This window comes from Diceros bicornis, chromosome 9 (assembly GCF_020826845.1).
Source record: "Diceros bicornis minor isolate mBicDic1 chromosome 9, mDicBic1.mat.cur, whole genome shotgun sequence".
Taxonomy (NCBI): Eukaryota; Metazoa; Chordata; class Mammalia; order Perissodactyla; family Rhinocerotidae; genus Diceros; species Diceros bicornis.
Window position 1 is genome coordinate 3723513 of NC_080748.1, and position 15493 is coordinate 3739005.

The 15493-nt window shown below is 44.1% G+C and overlaps 1 protein-coding gene across 2 annotated transcripts in view; it reads left to right on the top strand.

Annotated features, from left to right (window-relative positions):
* The window catches only part of ATP12A (ATPase H+/K+ transporting non-gastric alpha2 subunit), a 30246-nt gene extending 23671 nt beyond the window's left edge, over positions 1-6575 (top strand). Inside the window, exons 16-23 of one of the 2 annotated variants that reach the window (XM_058547770.1) lie at positions 402-570; positions 660-814; positions 2041-2164; positions 2345-2490; positions 2965-3098; positions 3254-3355; positions 3871-3962; positions 4047-6575. In XM_058547770.1, the coding sequence (XP_058403753.1) occupies positions 402-570; positions 660-814; positions 2041-2164; positions 2345-2490; positions 2965-3098; positions 3254-3355; positions 3871-3962; positions 4047-4075 (951 nt within the window). In that variant the 3' untranslated portion in view covers positions 4076-6575. The other variant, XM_058547771.1, reaches the window with a different exon arrangement.
* The last annotated feature ends 8918 nt before the right edge of the window (positions 6576-15493 follow it).

Sequence of the window (15493 nt, forward strand, 5' to 3'; positions counted from 1 at the left end):
CAAGAGTATGTAGATTTAAGTCCTTTTCTTCCATCCTGATAAGAGTTTCCAGAGATACGTCCATCCCCGCCTCTTCCCAGTACAGAGAGGGAGATATCTTTTCAAATGTAAATGTTTGGTAAACAGGACTTTGATAAGAAGGGGCTTAGCAATGACCCTGCCAGTCTGTCTATACCCAGAGTTAAATTCCTTTAGGCAGTTTGGAGGAGGTCACATGTCAGTCAGAGAAAATAATCAAGGTGAGACATATTTCAGGGTGCTCAATTTTGATCTCCCACACCCCAAAACGGGCCATTCATTTTGGCTCCAGTTATCCTCGCAGCCTCAGGATGAAAGGTGGACTGTGTTGTTCTTGCCAACTTGTGACCTGCTCACTCCCGTTTTCTCCCTGTGTCCCTTAGGATGCAGTTGTCGCTGTGACAGGGGATGGCGTTAATGACTCTCCAGCTCTGAAGAAGGCAGACATCGGGATTGCCATGGGGATAGCAGGTTCTGATGCAGCCAAAAATGCAGCCGACATGGTCTTGCTGGATGACAACTTCGCATCTATAGTCACCGGGGTGGAGGAGGGTGAGTGAGGTCTCAAGTGGTCTTACCAAGGGCTGGGGTCCCTTGGGAAACCAAAAGCAAGTCCTATAAGGAGAAACATCTTTGCCTAGGTCGCCTGATCTTTGACAACCTAAAGAAGACTGTCGCTTACACCCTGACCAAGAACATTGCTGAGCTGTGTCCTTTTCTGATCTACATCATTGCTGGGCTCCCCCTGCCCATTGGCACCATTACCATCTTGTTCATCGACTTGGGCACAGACATAGTAAGTAGCTAAAGGGAACAGGGTCTGTTTACCGCCCCAGGTGATGTGAACTTCAGAGTCCTCACCTTCAAGGGCAAGGAGATGGACTAAAGGGATGGCAATTCTGCTGGCCCACCAGCCACACTTCAAAGCAAAGGACAGAGAGATCTGTCAAGTGTTTGGAAATTAAAACCACTTCACTCCATTTAAGAGCTTTTCAAAATATGAGTTCTTCACCCCACCAAAAAATAAAAATATGCCATTGGTCAGTTTCAGCTCACATCCTCCCTTTTCTTTCTATGGAGCTATCACCAAAATAGTCCCTGTGCTGCTGGGGCTCCAGTGGGCAAAGTGATATCCCACAGCTGCCTCTAGTTAAAGTAAAAGCATCTGTGATCTGGAAGCCCCTCTCCTGCACACAGTAAGAAGTAGCAGTGGCTAACACTTGATGAAGCCTCACAATGACCTACAACAGCGTCACCTAAACCATTTAAGAAAGCTTCATGACAGTTACTCACATGGCTGCGGCTTATGCAGCAAAGGGGAAAACAGCAACAGGGAGCAAGCCAAGCTCACAGTGGGGAGAACGGCCCTGCAAATTGCTGCCTTCCCCACTCTTGTTTTCTATGGTACCCAGGCACCCTCCACATCCAAGGAGATGAGAGACATCTTTACCTTAGAGGGGAATTGAGGTCTTCGAAGTTTACAGTCAGATCACTTTCCAGGACCTTTATATGTGTTCTGTTTTCTCCACTGTAGTGGTTCTTCCACTGTGGCCCAGGCATCACCTGGGAACTTGTTGGAAGTGCAGATTCTTGGGCTCGGCCCCGCCCAGACCTCATGAATCAGAAAGTCTGGAGGGGCACCCAGTGATCTGTCTTTTAAGAGGCCTTCCAGGTGGGAGGACCTGTGAGAGAACCACTGTGATCCAGTGGCATGCCAAAGAGGGAGAGGGTGGTAGCAGAAATCTGCCACAGAGGGGAAAAGTGTTTTATAACCAGCATCGTTTAGAGCTGCCAGCACATCAAAAAGCAGATTGATTTTTAAAGCCGACTGTTCTTAAATTCTTTACAGACAGTGCACCCTATTGCCTGCACCCTGGATAGACAATTCCATAACCCCACCACCACCACCTGCCAGCCCCACCCTGACTCCTTGGCCCCTTGCTGTGCATCCCCACTGCTGTCGTCATGCTGTGGAAAGCGAAGTGTCTTGGTGTGTGGCTTCACGGGCTCTCTTCCCTCTAGATTCCCTCCGTTGCCTTGGCTTACGAGAAAGCTGAAAGTGACATTATGATCAGGAAGCCTCGCCACAAGAAGAAGGACAGACTGGTGAACAAGCCACTTGCCATATACTCTTACCTGCACATTGGTATGATGAGGGCATTTCTTGCAATTTACACTAGGGACCACCCAGAGAATTCATTCCAGTCACAGTCAGAAACTGTTTTTCCTTGTGGGATGGGTTGGGATGGGAAGAGGAACCAGAGGAGAATGAGGACAGGGCGGTTCTGAAGTCATTAGAACACCTCTCCCTTATCTCTTCTTTCAGGCCTCATGCAAGCCCTGGGCGCTTTCGTTGTATATTTCACGGTGTATGCACAGGAGGGCTTTAGACCCAGTGCTCTCATTAACCTCCGGGTGGAATGGGAAAAGGATGATGTGAATGACTTGGAAGACAGCTATGGACAAGAATGGGTAAGGGAGGGGCTCTGCCATCAGCCTCCTCCTGTTCTCCCGTCCTGTCCCTGCCTTGCGCGGACTGACACAGAACTCTCATTTCCCTGACAACCTTACTGAAGCAGAGAGGGTGCGAGTTTTCTCAGTTAATAGGGCCCGTGGGCCACTGGGATACATTGGTTTGGCCTTTGCTGTGATTCAGCCTCAAATTAGATGCCTGGAGCTCAGTTTTTTCCATTAGCTTTGCAGTTGGTATGGAGGAGTAACTAGTCCAGCAATGCCCACAGTTGGGCCAAATCAATTGAATTAACATCTTTTCCTACTCACCTGCTTAAAGAAGAAACATGTTTCTTTCCAAACACAAGGAGGTGATCCTCTCTCAATCTTAGTGAGAAGTGGGAAGAGAGTAAAGTGCCACAGAACTGCATGGAAATCTCCCTGAAGTCTTCCCTCCCCAGGCTTACAGCCTCCTCTTTCTCTGCCCATGGACAGACGAGGTACCAGAGGAAGTACGTAGAATGGATGGGCTACACGGCTTTCTTTATTGGCATCATGATCCAGCAAATAGCAGATCTGATCATCAGGAAAACCCGGAGGAATTCCATCTTCCAGCAGGGCCTCTTCAGGTACTGCCTGCGTCCGGCTGCCTCGTTCAACCCTGGGCCCTCGATGCTGGGATGATGAAGGCCATGCCTGTAACACATAAGGCATTGACTCCACTGGGCATGTGGTCCTGGGACCATGGGAATTCAGAATCTGTTTGCTTTTATGTGTCTTGTAGAAATAAAGTCATCTGGGTGGGGATTGCCTCACAGATTATCATCGCGTTGATCCTCTCCTATGGCCTGGGAAGTGTCCCAGCCCTGAATTTCACTGTGCTCCGGTGAGTTCCTCTTCAGCAGCGGGGGAGAAGGAGCCAGCCCCATTCTGAGCTGTCACAGCCTAAAGAAATGTTAGGATTCCAGGGGCTTCTTTCCCCTCAGGTCTTTCAAAAGAGGTAAAACAATTGTTTCTATATTAGTCAGAGACTTGGACCTGTTAGTTTTCCCCAAAGAGGAAATGGGTTTTCCATACCTCACCATCTTATCTCTGCCCTCATCCAACAGGTCACTTCAAGGGCAGAAGAATAGCCATCACAGTCCAGGTTAAAGAAGAATCTTTCCAGTTTTACGTTGTATATGAGTATATGTTGCCATATACCCTTACCTGCACATTGATGCGATGAGGGCATTTCTCTCAAGTCGCACAAGGGACCACCCAGAGAATTCATTGCAGACCCAGTATTTGTTGTTCTTTCTAGTAAGGCAAGGAACATGAACAAGAAGCCCTCTGCCTGTTGGCAGGGCGAGGCCTTGTCTTGGGTGCATTAGGACTCACCCTCCTCCCTTCTGTTTCCAGGCCTCAGTATTGGTTTGTGGCTGTGCCATATGCCATTCTGATTTGGGTATATGATGAAGTACGAAAACTTTTCATCAGACTCTACCCTGGAAGTAAGTAGTACTATGATTTTTGAGACTCTGTTTATCTACTTCAACAGACTCTTCATTTCTTATTTGCTTTTTCTACCTCTGCAGGCTGGTGGGATAAGAACATGTATTATTAAGACCATCTTACTTCACAAGCCTCCCAGCCACACCCTGGAGATGTTCTTCCTTTTCTTGCCACTAGCTGGGAAGTTGCTGCAGGAGGGACATCATCAGGATGCGTACAAGAAAAGGCAGAGAGCGTCTGAAAGATGCTCACTGATGTTTTGTGCTTTAAAGCAGAGATTCAACTTTTTATATATGATTTTCATCTCTATATCCATATCCTTATTTAAAAATATGTGAACTTCAAAGTAATGGTGTAGGAAGAATGACATGTCTATATGTATATAAAGCTCAGTCGTGTTAAATAGTCTTGGGTAATGCAGATGTCTGCTGGGGTCTCCTTGCTCCTTAAGCTCCAGATAGGACTGCTCAGACCTCCATTCCACACCCTTTAAAAGTCCCATGACCTCCCTAAGATTTCTGTGAATTCCCGGAGAACTTATGTTTTCACAGTCACCATGCTCAAAAAAGGCTAATTCAGCTGAAGGTTTGCAAGAGGTGGAAGTGATGGCAGGTGTACATCCCAGCAACAGGGACAGCCTCAGTTTTGACTCGGAGACATCCTTCTTAAAGGTGTTCAGCCACCTGGCTTCGCGCCCCCTCATCCCACCTCTCACCACCTCACTAGTGCTTGGTGTCCCCCCTCCTCCCATCTTGACTCCTCACTCCCTCCCACGTTGCCCTCCACCTGTACCACCAGCTCCTCCAAAACTGAGCTCCAAGTCCATTTTGCACATCCTAACTCCAAAGGCTCTCCGGACCCAAAGGGGTTTTCATTTGCCAAGACTCAGCCTCAGTAGAGAACCGTTGTGGTGTAAAACAGTAATATTGATTTCTTGTAAAACGGTTGCAAAGCACTCTCCAGTACTCGTTTTATGTCAGTCATGTTCCATGCTTTATGTTAGGTTTATTCATGTGTGACACATATATCTATGTTGACAGTCCCAGAGAGGCCTGGTTTTTACATCAGGATTTCTATGGGAGGATGCATCTTTCAGCAGCAGCACTCAAGAGAAAATAGTTTTCATAGCCTTTCCATCGACTTTACACCCAGCGCAAACTGATTTGCCAGAACCTGAAAATTACGTTTGGTTAAACTTTTTTTTTCAGTGGCATTACCCCATCACCTCTCCTCCATTCTTCCTTTGTGTAAAGGACAATGTCTAAGCACATTCTGCTGCTGGTGGCTCTAGATTGGTATCTCTGCAACAGGAAAAGGGAGCCTTAGAGCCACGGTTCTCTACCATTTTCTCAGAGGTCGCATTTAGAAGCATGAAAGAAGTCGAGGCCTATGATTGTAACTTTACGTGAATAGATTCTAATGCACAAATGTGTATTGTATGTGTTTATTTAAGTTAAAATAATGTTGTCCTCAAGGTTTTTATTCTCTATTTTCAGCCACAGTTATCGTTGGACTAATCTCCATTCTGTCAGTAGTTCCCATGACTGGAAACCCTTTCCAGGCAGCGTCATCATGGCTGTCTCATTCCAGTCTCGACAAGATGGCTAATGCTTTCTAAACTTCAGCCAGGTTTAACTTGTCCTCACTGTTTTTCCTGCCAGGCTGTCCAAGTGCCGCTGGCTGTGACCATCCTGTCCAAGCCAGCTGGAGAAGGTTGTAAATAGAGCACAAAGCTGTAGGGGGTTAAGTTGGGGTGGATTAAGTTTGAAAGGAGTTAAATTTGAATAGAAGTCTCTTCACAGCAGGAACCCTGTCTGGAATGACTTTCATATTGTGCATACCTACTCTTGCAAAAAGTTGACACTCAGATATTTGTAAAATGAACAAATAACTAATTTAAGGAATCCCAGAAATAAGACTGGTATAACAAATACCTGTATTCAGTTGTAGACAGAGAAAGGCAATAAAATCCCATATCAGAGGGTTTTTCCCAGAGGGATTACTTCATTGACCCATTAAGGCCTAGATATTTTTTCGAAAAGGTAAGTTAATTTAAATCTAACTGGTGTGGCAGATTTAAGTCAGAGATATAAATATGAAGCTGGATTTATAGACTTTTTTTTAACTATTTTATTCTGATTATAAAATTACAGCTTATTTTAGAAAATTTGAAATATCCAAGAGTCAAAAAATTAAAATCATCCTGAGTCTCACTGCCGAGTAATAGATCTAACCGATAGAGTAGGTATTTCTTTGGGGATTTTCTGTACATATATTTATTTTTAGGCAAAATCGAAATAGAAAGTTTTCTATTCTACCTTTTTATTTAACATTGAAGACGTGATCTTAATGAGTGTGCAGTACCCCACATTGAGAGTTCTGTAACCATGTCCCCACTGTTGGATATTCATTTAGTTCCTATTCATCTTTTTTTTTAAAAGGCCACATCTTGTACCCCATCTCTGATTATTTTATAATAGATTCCTCAAAATGGAATTAAGGGGTTAAGAGTATTTTTAAGCCTCTTGATACACATTGCCAAATTTATTTTCAGATAAGCTATATTAATTTACATTCCTGTCAACAATAATAAAGTGAATATTTATCTTGCCTGTCATTAGCATATGAAAAATCTGTCAACTAGGAGATTTTTATTCATTCAACGAAGATGTACAGAGTGCCTGCTGTGCGGTCTGAGAGCACAGCAGGGAACAAGACAGACTCATGAAGCTGGTCAAGACAGAGTGGGGCTTAAGTCAGTTATAGGATGGGGAGGTGTGGTGAGCCTACTCTAAATGTGGGGGTCAGGAAAGTCCTTTCTGAGGAGGTGAGTGAAAAGGAACAGCCGCTGTCAAGAACAGAGAGGAGAGAATTCCAGGCAGAGGAGACTGTGCAAAAGCTCTGAGGACAGCGAGGTGTGGCAGGAGCACAGACAGCACAGGAAGACTGGTTCCTCAGGCAGTTGGAGAAATAGGCGAGAATCTTATCATATAGGGTCTCATGGTCCATGTGAAGGAGGTTGGATTTCGTTACAAATACAATGTCCAACCACTGAAGATGAATAATAAAGGCAGTGACTTGCTCGAGTTTACGTGGTAAGATTACTTGAGCTTTTGTGTGGAGGGTGGAAGGAGGGCCAGGCAAGAATACACACAAGGAGGTGAGTTAGGAAGCAAGGAAAGCCATGACTTAAGACCAGGCAAGTGGTGACAGTATGAGACCAACGTGTGGAGCACTGGCTCTTGTCTGTGCGTGTGGACCTTTAAGTGGATACACAGACTTCCATGGAGGAATTGTGTAAGGGAGGTTACCTATAGATGGTCCAAATCAGACCCCCAGAAAGGCCACCAGTTTCCCTGATGACATTATCATCAAGATGGGGGAGAGAAGATACTGAGGCAAGGATCTTCCTCTCAGGAGAATTCTGAAATGGAACAAGAGACACGTCTAAATGCACACGTACTCGTTGCTTCTGACTCTGTTGACAAAGGTTATAAGGTCTCCACGTGCATTCATTCTGCCAGCATCATTCCGTGGCGGAGTTTGATGTCTCGTCGCAGGATAGTGACAGCTGATATCTATTACATACCTATTAGGTCCTGGGCACTGTGATAACCTAAAGCAGTATCTCAATGCTGCAACAACCCCAGCAGTTAGTAGCATCACCCTTGCATTACAAATAAGGAAACCAAGACTTAGAGGTAAGTGACTTGCCCAGCACTTGTCCATTTCTTTGGCTCCACTAAGTGGCTGGCCAACTTCAGCATCTGTAAAGTGGTGTGAGGAGAATTTGTGCTACATGCCCTCTAGAGCACACCCTTCAGGCATGCTTGACAGGCTAAGGTTCTGGAGAATTGATAGCAATTCAAGATATTCCTTGTCTGTAGGTACTCAAGTGAATCCTGCCCTGTGACGGGCAGTCCTTCCTCTGGAAAAGCCAGTTTTGCTTCCTTTGTACAGTCATCTGACATTCCTTGACTCCAGATAAATGTATGCTTTGCTCCTTTGAACCGGTTTTAACAACTACCTAGTTTGCTCATCTAAATAATGAGCTAAATAAAATCTTGAACAGTTGTTCATTTTGTATCTGTATGAGAGTCATGATTTTAATTGTTCTTTGAAAATTATCCTTTCACAAGAAAAGAGGAAGAAAACTACCATGCATTCCTTCCGGGGCACTCTTAGCCTTGGCACAGACATCTGCCAGTTCCAGCTGCCCACACGTGAAACTGCTCTACCAACTCCAGCTCAGCTGGGCTGCCCAGCCAGCCGCCCACGCAGGCCCCAGGGCCTGGCTTCTGGGTTTCGCTTCTGATTAACGATGCTGTTTTTGCCGCTTCCGACCAGATCTCTCAGCAGGCTCCTTCCTCCCCTGACCCCATTCCTAGTTCCTCACCCACCCCTCTGACATATCAGCACCCAACTCGGGATTTTATCTGTTGGGTTCAGAGGTTCTAAGATAAAGTTTAATGGAAATTTAAGACAAAAGCCTAATTTTAAAGGGATAGAAGCTCCCCTCTACAGAGTTGTGAAGATAAATTGAGATATTGTGAAGAAAAGCATTTCATAAGCCTAAAAGTACTACAATTTATTAAGAGTTTTTTTGTTTGTGTTTTTACGTTTTATATTTACAATATGGGATTTCTTCCTTATGCATTCATTTTTCAACAAATTAAGCATCTGCTAGATACATGGCACCAGGCTAAACGACGTGAGAAACAGTAAAGATTGATGGCTAAGATTGTGGTGCCAGCCTCAGAGGAGCAAATGATGCAGCAGGAGAGACAAGACATGTTTGTAAAGAAACTGTGGATCAAGGGCAGGATTCGATACAGGCAGCAGAGGCACAGAGTGCTGTGGGTACTGAGGAGACCACCCCCGGCAGGCCCAGTTCAGCACTTCGGAGGTGGGATTTCAGTGGCAGAGGTGAGGGACAGCATCGCAGGGCAAGGAAGGGACAGAGGCCAGAGATGTGTTCCCAGGGGGTCACAATGTGTACTGGAAGCCAGCTCCCTTCCAGGCAGTTTTCAGGCTACCTGGGTGAAGTAACTGCAGGGTGGAGACACCTATTTCAGCTCTCAGAACTCCCTGTGAGCATGGGTACAATATTCCACCTGGTCATCCCTGGGGGGCTGTAGTATCTGTGATCAAACACCTAGTGGAGAGAAATAAGATTGCCTGTGGAAGTAAAACTCTAATCAACACGTCCAGGGCCAGAGCTGAGGTGGCAGAGAGTCACCTTCAATAAGGAGACTGTGATACTAAAGATGTGTCAGTCAGGAAGCGGCCGTCCACAACAGAGACAAAGCAAAGGGACAATGAGGCTCAGTTGACATGTCCACCCAAGCCGTGTCAAGGGGAAGGCGCCTGGTTCCACTGAACCGGTGGCATCCCTCACAGGTCTAGTCCTTGTGTGGGGACACGCTTGTCTAGTCCATATCAAGTCACATCTGCTTCCTCTCATTCCATACTTGCCTGTTAACTTCTGACTTCTGACAACCAGGGGAAGAAGGCCAGGCAGGAGAACATGAAGACCTCGTGCTCCTGGCAGTTATTTCATAATGTAAGATAATAAATTGGCATCTGGTTTACACACTTGAGCCTCTATTACTCCAGTCATGGTGGAATCAGCCTCTATGAAGCTGTCAAGTTCCCAGAGAAGACTGAAGGGCCATTGCCCCCAGTGATCATTCCCTTTAATGTCTAGGGTGGGAAAGCATGGGCTGGTCCTAGGGGAGAGTAAGAGGTAAGTCAGGTTGTGGGCAAATGGCGGAGCCCTTGAGTGCCTGGCTCAGGACTCCGGACGTCACACAGCAGGTAATGAGGGATGAAAAAGGCCGATGTGTTGGGGGTCTGTGTGGATTAAACAAGCTTATCATGTAAAGTGCCCAGCAGTGCTCCCAGCACCCACTAGCAGCTCAGAGGTGTTAGCCATCCTCGTTAGCCACAGGTGCTCACACTGGCGCAAAGCTCTATACAGGGTGCCTCTGACCCCCTATTCTGTGACCTGTCCGTACAGGCCTCCATCTGGCCCCTTCAGGATGTCGAGTGGTTGTCCAGCTCGGGGCCTTTGCTGGCCACTTGTTCCACTGGAAATGCTTTCTCCCAAACGCCTCCAGGCTTCTTTCCCTCCCACCCTTCCCAGAACTGCCTGACTACTACAAACACCCCAACACCCACCTACCCTTTCCATGCTTCACTTTTCTTCTTAGCAGTTCTCAGCATCTGACACGTTTTACATGCTGATCTGTTTTATTGCCTATCTCCCCATCAACAAGCACCGGAATGTAAGCTCCAGGAGGGTAGGAACTTTGGTCTTATTGGCTCGCTGCTAAAGCCTGGAAGAGTGCCTGGCACACGGTACATGCTCCTTAAATATCTGATGAATCCATGACTAGAGGCTCATGGAACAGATTGTCAACAAGGGAGAAAGTTAAGGAAAGAGTCAGAAACAGAAACATGGAAAGACCTACATTCAGAAGGTAGGAGGAAAGGGGGGCAGACTGACCGATTGTTCACAGTGGAAAAGCATCCTGGTCTTTGGAATCAGAGCTGGTTTTAATACTCTCTGCCATGTATTATGTTACTATGCTATTCTCTGAGTCTTCATTTGTCATTTCTAGAATAGAGAGAATAATACCCACCTCCTCTGGCAGTTGAGGGAATTAACCATGAAGCACATTACCTACTAGGCACCCAGTATCCTTCAGTTGCTGCTCCTTTTGTTACTGTATGTCACCAGATGTAGATCTGTTTTTTAATTAATGTTCATATACACATATAATTTTAATAAATGTGGTCATATTATACTATGCATATTATACTTTCTATTGAAGTCACATTGGTTTATAACATTATATAAATTTCAGACGTACATCATTATATTTTGACTTCTGTATGGACTACATTGTGTTCACCACCAAAAGTCTAGTTTCTATCTGTCATCATACAATGTCCCCCTTTAACCCTTTCACCTTCCCCCCCACCTCCTCCTCTGGTAAACACCAATCTGTTCTTTGTATTTATGTGTTTGTTTGTTTATCTTCCAATATGAGTGAAATTGTATGGTATTTGGCTTTCTCTGTCTGACTTATTTCACTTGGCATAATACCCTTGAGGTCCATCCACGTTGTCACAAATGGCAAGATTTCATCTTTTTATGGCTAAGTAGTATTCCACTGTATATATACCACATCTTTAACCATTGATCCTTTGATGGGCACTTAGGTTGCTTGCAAGTCTTGGCTATAGCGAATAATGCTGCAGTGAACATAGGGGTGCATATTTCTTTTCAAAATAGAGTTTTCACGTTCTTTGGATAAATACCCAGCAGTGGAATAGCTAGATCATATGGTATTTCTATTTTTAATTTTCTGAGGAATCTCCATTCTGTTTTTCATAGAGGCTGTACCAGTTTGCATTCCCACCAGCAGTGTATGAGGGTTCCCTTTTCTCCACATCCTCTCCAACATTTGTTATTTCTTGTCTTTTTAATAATAGCCATTCTGACACGTGTGAGGTGTCATAATTAGTGATGTTGAACATCAGATGTGCGCATTGGCCATCTGTACATCTTCTTTGGAAAAATGTTCAGATCCTCTGTGCATTTTTTCATCAGGTGTTTATTTTGTTGTTGTTGAGTTCATATTATACTTTTCAGATGCAATCTTTTTTCTTTTCCACTTGCTTCTCCCTGCCCCTCATCCCAGGTAACCTATATTAACAAACTGGAGTGCAGTCTTCCTCACTTTTCTCCATGCACATATAATCATGAAGAAATAAAACTTCCAATGGTAGTAATAATGCAGCATTAGCTTGAAAGCACTCAGAATGGAGTAAAATTTTGCAAATATGTAGAAAGTAGCAAATACAGGTAATGCCCTAACTTCTGCATTCACCTAACTTTGGCTTTTGAGAAAACCCTACTCTAGGCCATCCCAGGGGTGGCAGCCTGTACATGCTTTCCTTCAAGAGGATAGAGAACAGATTTATTCAACTACTCAAGTAGTAGGGATAGTGTCCTTTAGTTCTTTCATGTTCCTCATGGAGCTTAGCCTACTTTTAGATGAATAATAGGCTCTCAATACTCATCAAAAAAGGGAACAAATCAGAAAGTACACTGAGCCAGGCTGAGGGCTTGTTAACTAATCGACAGAGTAGTAAGTAGTCATTAGTGGCAATTATAATTTGTAATTTGAGCAAACAGAGAAATAATCTCTCTCCTCTTCATCTGAAACTTCATTTAAAAAGTAGTCTCCCTTAGAAGGACATAGACTCCGAAATTTTATTTCCAGGCAAGACCCTTTTATTTCTCTTTCAAAGAAAGTGCTCATAATGTGTTCTTTCATTTATAATTTTATGGAGGTCTCAATTGAACATGTAAAGAAAGTGGGAAAATTCTAAGTTGCCATGGATGTTTGGCATTTTTCTCACTCTACTAAAATCTACTTTCTCCCCCAAGCTAAATGGTTTCAGAGATTCCAGTAAAAGGGCGAGGAGGACAGTGAGGGTGGCAGTCTGGAATCAGAGTCTTCACAAAATTCATTTGTATTTTGATGATTTGAGTACAATATTCTTAGGTTTTCCCCCTATTTCAGTTGGCTTCCTATGTTAAAAGGGAGCTCCCTTGCATTTTATTATGCTTATAACTTCAGTAAATGGGTGTTCTTAGGTTTTATGTTTTACCAATGGATTTACAAAGTGGTAAATGTCGCAGAATCTAGCATCTCTTGTTTAGGTTTGTTTGTTGTGTATTGTTTTTATTTTTCCAGTTTTCTAAAAAGAGGAAAATACCCAAGAATAAAAGAAATATTCAGTGATTTAAAAAAAAAAAAAAAGTAGGGGCCGGCCCAGTGGCATAGTGGTTGAGTTCGTGCTCTCTGCTTTGGTGGCCTGGGGTTCACAGGTTCAGATCCAGGCGTCGACCTACATACCACTCATCAAGCCATGCTGTGGCAGCATCCCATACATAAAATAGAGGAAGATGGGCACAGATGTTAGCTCAGGGCTAATCTTCCTCAGCAAAAAGAGGAAGGTTGGCAACAGTTGTTAGCTAAGGGCTGATCTTCCTCACCAAAAAAAAAAAAAAAATGTAGTCTCCCTTACTGCTTCTGCTTCCCCCATCCTAAATCCCTTGAGATCTGACTTTTTTCTCCACTAAGACTGCTCTCATTAGGTCTGGTGGCCCCTTCTCAGTCCTCTTCACACTCGGCCTCTTGCAGCATTTCATATCATATTCTAGAAATTCCTTTCTCTTTTATTTCCCTAGCTTTGTGCCCTCCCTGACTGGGGTGGGAGAGGCCCATATCAATGTGATATTACTGAACATCTGTGACATATCATTGGGAGTCAGAATAGCATAAGGAGAGACATTTGTAATAGTGCTAAGAGATATGGGCCCTGGAGTCGGATGACTTGGGCATTGTCAAAGCCCACCAACCAAAGACCACCAGGAACATATCTGCCATCAAACAAAGCTAGGTTTAGTTAACTTGCTTCTTAAGTTCAAGTGAAAGAGCAGGCCAAGAAAACCATGAGGCTCTCAGTAAGATGGAGCTTGAAGGGGCTTATTATAAAATTGGCTTGTGTTGGGAGATTCGAAGGAGAGTCTAGGGAAGCAAGAGTCAGTTTGAATTGGGCACCCTCAGGAAGTAATGACAAACTGGTGGTTGGGCATCTTGGTAACTTTTATCTAGGAGGCAGGAGGATTAAAGAAGGCTAAAGCTGTCATGAGTAAAGAAGCTCATGTTAGCTGGAAGAGAGGGGTATTATGTTATTTCTAGTTGAGAGCGTCCTTTCTTTCTAGGTTCAGACATGAACAGAGTAGTCCTATTTCCATCCCATTCCACCCTGGTCACAGAGTGGACGTGTCTGAGTCTTCTTTAGAGTCTATGAAAATTGTTCATGCACAGATGGGAACATTATGACCTGGCTGTCAGCTGCCAGGGCGGGTTCCTTCCTTACTCAGTTTGAATTGGTTGCTCTCCATTTATTAGCTGTGAGGGCTTGTGCAAATAACGTTCTTTCTCTATGCTTCAGTTTCCTCATCTGTAAAATGGTGATAATAATGTTATCTCACCCAATAGGATTATTGTGAAGACTGGAAGAGTTAATGCACGTAAAGGGCTGGGACAGTGCATCGCGCCCAGTAAGCATGCACTAATTGGTAGCTGTTATTACCAACATCATTCTCATTACGACAACTTCCATTAGCTTAGAGATGACTTTTCCGAAGGAAAATGCTTCCAAGCAGGCGTGATCACTTGTGTGAGCACGCACACACATACATGACTTGCAGGCAGTATCTTTCTAATTCTGCTCTCTCAAGAAGCTGCTAAAAACGCAGTGTTGGTTTAGATCTGTTAAATGAGAAAGTGCTTCAGCAGCCTGAACAAGAAATTTACATTACAGACAAAGTGCAAGCCTGAAGCAAGGGAAAGAATGCCGGGAGGCCTTTTTGGACCCTGAAATCCTCCAACAATCTTTGCAGAGTACAAGTTTCCCAAATTAAATAAGATCTGAGTCTGATAAGAACAATAAGCACTAATGCAAATCACTATAGACTGTTAGTCAACTAAAAATGTCCTAGGATCTTCTGTATTAGGAGGGTAACCATACAATTTATCACTCCAACTGGGATACTTTTGAAAATTCAATGAGACACTATTAATAATTGTGCTGAGATAAGATGCATAACCCAGTATGACTTGGGCGAAGCAGGCTGCGTGGCCACCCTGCGCATTAGGTGGTGTGACCCGGCAGACCCACGGCCCAGGACTCCCTATCCAAACGTATTCATGGACAACTCATTTAATCACTCTGTACTGCAGTTTCCTCACATGTAAGATGGCAGTGAGAAGAACCCCTCTTCATCTCAGAAGGATGACTTGAAGGAAAAAAGAGATGTTAGTACTTGTTTAAGCCATATCTTATCAAGCATGGGATAACAAGTGTCTAATGTTAGTAAAAATTTTCTATAGGGACTCTGAGAATCTGGCTTCTTAATAAATTCCCGAAAAAAGGATTTATGCTCAGAACCAGCAACCTTTGCCCTCCTCAGCTGCTGGGGTCTAATAAGGATAGAGTTGTTGGGTTTTCTCAGGGGAATGGTGTCTCCTCTAACCACCACCTATTTAAACAGCTTCCGTGAGGGCCAGTACAGAAAGCTGCTCAAATCTTCAGATACTAAAACCAAATGCTCAGACAATCTACGGAATGGTTATATCCTCAGTATGTGTCCTGTTTGCTTCCAAAAAGCAGTAATATTTTACCACCTAAAAGTGAGAGATTTTGGCAACAGGGCAAATTTGTACTGTCTTGCCCTTATGATTTATCTAGATTCTCCAGAAGGTAGAGCCATCCTATTTATATATTAAGTCAGCTAGCTCTTTCATTGGACCTACCACCAACAGGAAGAGTGTCAACAGCACATTGCGGGGGACAAAATAGTGGCCATCTTTAGGAAAATGCAATCTGCCTTAAAAAGCAAGACTAATCCATATGAAATGATTAAAGACCAATAAAATAGAGA